General features: G+C 43.8%; 1 protein-coding gene across 1 annotated transcript; it reads right to left on the minus strand.

Annotated features, from left to right (window-relative positions):
- Positions 1-368: 368 nt before the first annotated feature.
- LOC306786313 (guanine nucleotide-binding protein G(I)/G(S)/G(O) subunit gamma-13-like) lies at positions 369-3,491 on the minus strand. The gene is given in 3 exon segments (XM_079281050.1): positions 369-557; positions 560-582; positions 3,385-3,491. Coding segments are annotated over 3 exon segments (201 nt in total). The 5' UTR covers positions 3,483-3,491; the 3' UTR covers positions 369-477.
- Positions 3,492-9,285: the final 5,794 nt, after the last annotated feature.

Genomic DNA, 9,285 nt, shown 5'->3' on the forward strand with positions numbered 1-9,285 from the left:
TCAACGTTCCCCCAGCAGATCTACGGTCAGTCTGGCAGTGAGGATGTGACGACAGTTTATTACAACTCATCAAAAATGAAAAAAAAATAAAAAATGAAAAAGTAAAGCTGCTATGCCCACAATGAGTAGAGATTGTAGAAAGCGTGTCGACTGGCAGCTGCATAAATATCATATATCATACAGAGACATGTAACAGGAGTATTGATCATCATACATCATATGCAATTGCCGTGGCAGGAATAAACTTGCAGTGGATGAGTGGCGGTCAGAGGGGTGTCTCTGTGCCCTTGTTGGAGTGCATGTTCGGGGAAGTTGGGGGGGGAATCATCAGCTGTTGTACATTCAAGGTGAGAGAGGTTAGGAGGCGCTGTCCCTCGTGGCCTGACAGGAGGATCAGGTCCAGGGGGGTCATCTGTAGGTGCGTGTTGGTCAGAGTGGTTAAAGGTGGAAGGTTGTGGCTGTGCTGGTTGATTTCTTCTAGAGAAGGACGCACTTTCCTTTCTCCACCCACGGGTTGCTCTTCATCAGCTCCGGGTTCAGGAAGGGGTCCTCCGGACGCTGTCCTCTATCCACTTTACCAAACTTTGGAGAGAGCGAGAGAGAGAGAGAGAGAGAGAGAGAGAGAGAGAGAGAGAGAGAGAGAGAGACAGAGAAAGAGAGAGAGAGCGAGAGAGAGAGAGAGAGAGAGAACGAGAGAGAGAGAGAGAGAGAGCGAGAGAGAGAGAGAGAGAGAGAACGAGAGAGAGAGAGAGAGAGAGAGAGAGAGAGAGAGAGAGAGACAGAGAAAGAGAGAGAGAGCGAGAGAGAGAGAGAGAGAGAGAGAGAGAGAGAGAGAGAGAGAGAGAGAGAGAGAGAGAACGAGAGAGAGAGAGAGAGAGAGAGAGAGCGAGAGAGAGCGAGAGAGAGAGAGAGAGAGAGAGAGAGCGAGAGAGAGAGAGAGAGAGAGAACGAGAGAGAGAGAGAGAGAGAGCGAGAGAGAGAGAGAGAGAGAGAGAGAGAGAGAGAGAGAGAGAGAGAGAGAGAGAGAGAGAGCGAGAGAGAGAGAGAGAGCGAGAGAGAGAGAGAGAGAGAGAACGAGAGAGAGAGAGCGAGAGAGAGAGAGAGAGAGAGAGAGAGAGAGAAACATTTTTCAAATTCCAGAGGAAGTTTAGCACCACAATCCATCCTCTATCCACTTTTTCCATACAAGGCATGAAAGAGGGAGAGAACATTTCAGTCCATCTAGCTTAGCCAAAATATCTCTTTGCTTCTTTCCAAGCCCTGTTGTTGTCATCGGTAACTTTAACTTAACAATAGAGCGTATTCCTGATATGGCACGCACAGCGCAGGAAAACAAACTGCTGAATTTACGTCTTTTTTGTCAAAGAAAATAAAGAGAGATTATGGTAACACTGAACATTTTTACATTATTATCGCGTCTTTCTTGCGTGTTGATATCGTCACAGTTAGTGCCGCATCGCCATCGTCTCGTCTTAGTCGTGGAAAGGGCGGTCGCTGACAAACATATTGAGTCACAGTTTTCGTTACCAAAATGAACACCAATACTTTGCTGCATAGATAATAGCAATCAGATGCAGAAAAAGGACGAATGCACGCTGCAAAACTTTATCACTGCGTTTGCGCTGCAATTTCGTAAGCGTAATATCGTTTGCGTAATGTCGTTAGCGTAGTATCGTCAATATAATTTCGTCAGTGTAATATCGTTTGCGTAATGTCGTTAGCGTAGTATCGTCAATATAATTTTGTAAGTGTAATATCGTTTGCGTAATGTCGTTAGCGTAGTATCGTCAATATAATTTCGTCAGTGTAATATCGTTGGCGTAATGCCGTCAGCGTAATGTTGTTTGCGAAACCTTGAGACGAAATTATGCCAATTCATGGTGCTATTTGTGGCTGCAAATCCATTTTTCATGAATTCGACCGTGAGTGTACTGAAATTAGCAAAAGTGTGTTTAATTGCCTCAGGAATTTAACTTCTCATTTGTAAAAAGAATTTTAAGTACTTTCAAGTGAATATATATATTTTTTTGATTCACAATAGTTTCAAAACACTGACCCTGAGTGCTCTACATGAATAGCAGACTCAGAAGTGTTTCTTCTGAGCTCCTTTGATTGGCCGTTAATCTGCTGGCGCTGCAGTGAGAGCACGAGACGGACAAAGAGAGTGCTGAACAGAAACTAATGACGGCCGCAGCTTTGCTTCATGACTCCACGTGCGCTGCGACTGTGACAATAGCCTTCGAGGCAGCATTGGTTAATGAAGCCATATCACTGCTTTATTGCTGTGGTGGAATGACTAATGCTGTCACACTCAAAGTCATGGTGTTCATGTCATCATTGTACTCATCACAGTGAACAGCAGATATCGGCAGTAATCGTAATTGAATAACCCACTGAATACTTGAGCTAGCTCGGAAACAGCCGCTGGTTAAACAATCTCAATTCGAGGTCAACTGAAGCATTTGTTTTCCGGAGCTTTCAACCATATCACACAGCCTTCTTTGGCTAGATCTCAACGAACTCAAAGAAAAACCTTGGCTTGAAAATGCTGTCTTCAAGTATTCAGTTTCAAACTTGATCCACTGTGTGAGCAACATTTAAATGTGTGTGTCTAACTATAACATGTTTTCATGTGTGCTTTAAATCGAGATTAAATGAAAAATGCCCTTTTAACCCTTTTTAGATCACATTGTGCACCGATATAACAATATCTGCAAAATATATGTAGAGATATTTTAGAGATTTAAATCCCTCTCGTAACTGTACACTGCTCAAATATTCAGTTTCACTGGGGAAATACTTCCAACACAAGTTCTAACTTCTGTTTCACTGGGAATATAAAGGGACAGTGTGAAGTATTCGGTGACATCTAGCGGCCTGGTTCCATTTTGCAACCAACTGAATACCCCTCCGCTCACTCCTCCCTCTCCAAGGGTACTGTGAGCCGCTGAGTGCAATACCACGTTCGCCTAGCCGTCCTTACCATAATAACATCACTATTTGAGCAACTCAAGTGAGACGGTGGCTGGCGGCACCATGCTTCCAAAGCGTGTCGGTGAACTACGGTGGCCTTCAGCTAACAGTGTTTAGTTTGTCCGTTCTGGGCTTCTGTATAAACACAGTGAAGAGGACCCGCTCCCTATTTAGATACAAAGGACTTATTCTAAGCTACCTAAAACACGAGGACTTTTAGTTTCAGAGGATTATACACTGATGAAAACTTAGTTAAGAATATTAGATTCCATTTCTGCTAATAGATCCTGCTAAATGCTACACACTGGCAAAAACAAAGCTATTTCATTTCAGAGCTGTTCATCACAGTGGTTTTTGGGGGATTGAAATCTGTGCAGGTGCTTGTAGAGCTATTACGGTCCAACTACTCACTCAGTCACCGTTTTGGAGGACTTCTCTCGTTTGAAGGCCAGCTGGTACTTGAGGCTCTCCACCTCCTTCTTCATCTGGGGCAGGTCCAACTCGTCCATGGCTGCAGCTCGATGTGGGGCTTTTCTACCTGCGCACAGCGGGGGAGGGGCCGGTTAAATTTATCCAGCACATAATACCGTTTAACGGTCGTCGGACGCACTCCGCGCAACCGTGCCCTGCAGCGAGAACACCACGGAAAAACAGCTGCTTAGCGATTCCACCTACAGGAGCGGGAGAATGGAGGCTATTCAACGTTAAGAGTACAAACCCACTGAACACCACAGGATACAGTGGTTGTGTCCTTGGGGCTGCATGTTTCCACTTTGAGGAAAGTTCCTCAGCTTTCATGAAAATCACTAATTAAATGATGTCAGCGACCGTTTTGACGGCAGTTCGACATCACATCAATTGTATGCAAATTTTGGTTAATGTCTTCTATGTTGCCTCTGGCAGCGAATGCAGGTCAGAGGAGAGTAGTCAATACCGGAGAGGGAGGGGAAACAGAAAATGTTGGTGCTTCTATGCCGAATAAAAGGAAGAGCCTGTACTTGTGCTGAGTCCCATTTCTTCTCATTTGCCCTCAATCTTCCCCCATCCCATTGAGTGTGCTTTCAAAATATAGTGATGTCCCAACACAGAACTTCACTCTGTGAAATGAGTGGCTAAGCCCCCCCCACCTCCTCGCCCCACCACATCGAGGGCAGTAGAAGCGAATAATTCAGCTTCAGGCTGCTTGTGATCCTCTATTACAGTGATTCCCAAATAGTCATGTCTGCAGTTGCCACGGGCAACATTGTGGAGTAAACAAAAAGAAAACACCGGATCACTGGTACTGGTGATTGAGAGTGCATGAAAGCTCGTGGGTTCTACAGTTTTCTGTACATGACACCAGCACTTGATTGCATTTTACCAGCAAACCTTGTGCTCCTTAAACAAACTCAAATCCGAGCCACTTCGCCAGTCCTCAGTCACCCGTCACTGCATGGAATTAATAGCTTATTCATCGTACTCACAGCTTATTCATCGTACTCACAGCTGTCAATTTGTAAGATTACCACAGTATATTTAGGACTTCACATCACCCATACACATTTGGTTGGGTTAAAGTGAAATTATTATTATTACTATTTTTAAACAAATGCTGAGTAGTTCGATTTGGAAAAATGGGAAAGAATATTTCGTAAAAACAAGAATCTAATGATGCAAAAAACATACATGCTTTTTTGTCTACATATGTCCCTGCCACATATTATAAAATAATGTTCCATACCATTCCCTCAAAATGGATATTTAAGATGTTGGAAGATAATCAATCAATCATCTGCCTTATCATCTAAAACGTCCCGTTTACACAGAGACGAATCGCTAGAAAAGGCATTTTCCCAAGGTTGTTTTCCAACTTCCCATTTTTCTTGCAGCAGTCCACAAACCAATGAGTGATGTCACCATGACTACATCCACTTGTTACAGTCTATGGTCCCATATTACAATCTTCTCTACTAGGAGGGACAAGGAAAGGTTTTGGCTCAAAAAAGGCGAGATGGGCATAATGAGTTCGTGAAGTGTGTGTATATGCGTGTTCTTTTGTGAGTTTGAGGAAAACACCAGGTGCAATATTATATCACGAATGTGTGTGTGTGTGTGTGTGTGTGTACCACCAATATTAGAGAGATGGAGAGAGGCAGCGAGATGGCCAGGTCCTGGCTGAGATCAGGCCTCAGCAGCAGCATTTTGTGAGCTTCTGCCGGTTTCACGGTATTTCACGGTTTATTTTTTTCCGCGTTAACGCATTAATTCATTAACGGCAAAAATAATTTGATCGCATGTTTAATTATTAAGCAGACATTTTTAACACTAGCGGTCACTGTTAGTTTATGTTTGTCTTTTATATTACTTTTTTCTTACTTAAAACATAAAACATATATATTCAAAACAATCTTCGTAAACGGGTTAGTTAGAAAAACAAAAGAGAACAAGCCTGGTATTAATTCACATTATCCTTCAAGCTACACGGAGACACATGAGTGGCTGTTGAGCAAATGAGGGGCAGAGTAAAGGGCGATATTGCGCTTGCGTTTCTTTTCTTGGTACATATGCAGGAACCATTATGAACATTACCTGCACAAATGACCCTTTCAAATACAGGTTTTGGTAATTGAAGCTCCTCGAGACATTACAAATTTTGTGCCAGGAAAACCAGTCTGTCCACAGCATCTGGTTTCAGTACGGACCTGTGGCAGGTGACAATGTTCCCACCGGTGCTGAAAGCTCTCTCAGATGCCAGGATCTGAGTACTTTTCATTCAAGTAGGTTAGAATAGTTGTCTTCATGTCCTTGGTCAGTTGAGTGTCATTTTCTCCCTCAGCAAGAATGGTTTCATTGAAGAGGTGGAGTACTGGCTTGAGGTATGAGACACTGACATAGCGTTCACCAGACACGGCATCTGTGAACTCCTGAAGTGGGCTCAACACCTGGTTTACTGCCTCCAGCACATCCATGTCCTGCCAGCTGTGCCTTGTTTTCTTGTCAGCTTTCAACACCTGACTTGTGTCTCTCTCCTGCTCAGTCAGTCTTTGGATCATCTTTTGTCGTGATCCCCACCTAGTAGCGTCTCTGTTGTGAGCTGGTGCTTTGGCAGGCCAAGTTCAGCCTGAGCAATGGCCAGGTCCCTCTTCCTTTTCCAGGAGTACGAGAAGGCACCAACACTTTTTTTGCACACCGACTACCAACTGTAAAACCAACAAACACAATGTTTCGTACTTTTTTGCTGTTAAGATATTATCGCCTGCTAATTCAAACGTTGATAAAAACACCATCTATTTTTGAAAACATCACACAATTTAAAATATTCACCACTTTTAGGCTATTAATAATATAATTCCTTCAAAAAAACAAATTGTTTATTTCATACAAATGTTCATATTTCCCTATGGCAAGGTGAAGCCTGTGTCCGACGCTTTGGAGTCTTCTCCAATCATTCAGCTGGACTGCCTTCACGATGTTGGCCCCACTGTCAGTTGTTAGGGCCTCCTGCCTCTCCTCTCCCAGTCTCCAGGAATCAAGTGCCTCTCTCAAGCCTTGTGCAATTATTTCTCCGGTGTGGTCGTCCGGGAAATACGATGATTGCAAACAGTGGTTGCGCAACTCCCAGTCATCGCTGATGAAGTGCACCGTTATGCTGAGGTATGGCTCCATTGACCACAGGTCCGTTGTTGTTGAAAAGTGGGCGACTGTACGTAGCTCCGCTTCCAGCTTGCTTCGGTGTTGCTCGTATAAAGTTGGGAAAGCAGTTTGGCTGAAGTATTTTCGCCCCGGTAAGACATACCTTGGATCCAGTGCTTTAACCATTGCTCTGAACCCGTCTTCATCGACTGTCTGTAGCGGGACCATGTCCTTGCAGAGGTGGATCGTTGTTGCGTCCGTAATGTCACGCCACCGCTTTCTCTTTGTTATAAGCACTGCCTCGAGCAAATGCCTCTTGAAGCGATGTCTGACCCTTTGGCTTCACTGATTCTCTCGCACTGACATTACTGGTTGACGGCCTCGAATCCGAGGACCGAAATCGCATACGCTCTTCGTATTCCAACACATGTTTTCGGCTGAGGTGATGGAGTAAATTGCAAGTGTTGCCACCAGAGGCAACAACAGCGGCTCGACAAACTTTACAATATATTGTCTTTTGATCTACGTTGGATTTTTTAAAACCAAAAAACCTCCTGCACGCTCTTTTCTGTTCTTTCATGTAGCGACGGAGCTTCTTCTAGCTGTTAACAGACCGCCGTTGGAAAGTCTGAAGAGCTCCAATGCAATTTTGGGGGCGGGGTTAAGTAAGGTTACGTCTCATATGCAAAGATTTCTGCTTCTGTATTATACACCCGGGCAATTCTCACGCACACAAAAAATCCACATACTATGCAGTGGGAAGGCAACACATACTCAATTTGACTTTATACTTCGTATGAGTACGATAAATAGTATGAATACTATGTGAGTACATGATTTTGAACAAAGCCTTGATGTCAAAGCGATGTTTTGCTCCTGTCACTCATCACTCCATTATATTGTCCCCATTCTCTTCTCTCTCTCGCCATCGTTTACCTGTTCCATTGTCCTGGCTTGCTCTCCCTCTCAAATTACTCTGCCTCTCATTTGCTCAACAGCCACTCATGCGTCTCCGTGTTTTATCTTCTGCATTTTACCAGCTAATAAACACCTGAGCAAACGTTAATCTTCAGACGACGGGCGATGCAACCAATAAAATCTAAATTGCGGAAATGAGTGTTGCCGTGCGGCTTACTGTTGTCTTCGGCTTTGATGTTCAAATCAACGATATTGGTCGAGGCAGGTTTTCCCCTGTGTTGTGCTGCATTCTCCCCGTCTTCCTTTCATCGCTCTCTCTCATATCTGTTTTCCATCCGTCCCAGATGCCTCCGCACCAAGTGCTTCCTGTCCAGTTGCACACATTTCAAAACGGTTAATCCGATGCTCCACACATGATCAATGTCTCTTTCTCTCTGTTGCCCAGCCAGGAGCTATTATGGCTGTTACTGATAAAATGAAAACCTCCAAAATAACACGTCACATTTAAAGGTACTTGTGTAATTTTATTCAAACATCAATATATATTTTTGACAAAATGATTGTAAACCATTCTCGTGAACCCTCGTCTGTTTACTGTCACATGGACGCTGTCGGCGTCGTTTCCATATTTGGAATGTGGAGGAGTGATGTATACACCGTATACGGCTCTGGTAGCAACAGCGACCTGTCAATCACAGTAAACCCGCCCTAAAGCATGCCCTGCTTTATGGTCTACTTGACTCTAAATGGACCATAATTTACTAAATGAACATCATGCTGTATTGAAGAAGGCTTGAGATTGACACCATAAACTCATGTTTACAATGTTTACTGAGGTAATGAATCAAGAGAGAAGTAGGGTCATTTTCTCAGCTGCTCTCTCTCAAAGCTAGAAACCAGAGAAGAAAGTCTCAAACTTGTAAAGTCATCGGGTATAAAGTCTGGGGCTGCTCCAAAGACAATGACTGGGGGATGTTTTTTGTTTTTTGTTTGTATTGTTTCAAGTTGTGAGACAGAAAATGTACCCATATACTCAGAACATCCTCCTGGGTGCTCTGTTTCATCGATAAAATCTTTCCCTGTTCATAGTCTATGGAGCGGCTCCACACTTTATACTCGATGACATCACAAATTTGAGTTTCAGTGCTCTAGTTTTTGGAATTGGGAGAAAGTTGTTCATGTTTTATTATTATTTTTGGACTGTCTTAAACAATAAGAATAACATGTATGAATTTTAAAAATGGGCGTAGTGCCCCTTTAACACAAAGTACAGCTGAGGCTCTCGGGAATGTTATAAATCTGGCAGGTACTTGGTCATGAACCAAAGTCCTGGACATGTTCAAAATTTCGACTTGACAATTGCGGTAGCCGGAAAAGTCAGGGGACCACTGAAGTCAGCAGCAGACATTTTGAGGAAACCGGGGATGTCTGCGGAAAAGTTCATGGCGATGCATCTGGTAGTTGTTGAGATATTAGAGTCTGGACTGTCTAAATGACAAACCGACTTGTCGACTTTGCCATCCCTGGAGTCACGCTCGTCTGCTGCACCGGATCACTGTGTGCCGCGTGATGTATTGTCCTCAGCCCGGCGCTGAGCCACTGTCGAGAGAAGCGTCGTGTCGATATGTACATTTTTCTGTGTACCGTCTGAACCAGGCTTTGTCTGCGTTTGCACTGGAACAACAGGGCCCACTGTGCTTTGCATAAGATCCGACTTATCAAACACAGTGCGGTGCGGTCATGCCAGTGATCTCATTCTTCCAGCATTTATACTTTGACGAT

This window comes from Melanostigma gelatinosum (genome assembly GCF_949748355.1).
Source record: "Melanostigma gelatinosum genome assembly, chromosome: 13".
Lineage (NCBI taxonomy): Eukaryota > Metazoa > Chordata > Actinopteri > Perciformes > Zoarcidae > Melanostigma > Melanostigma gelatinosum.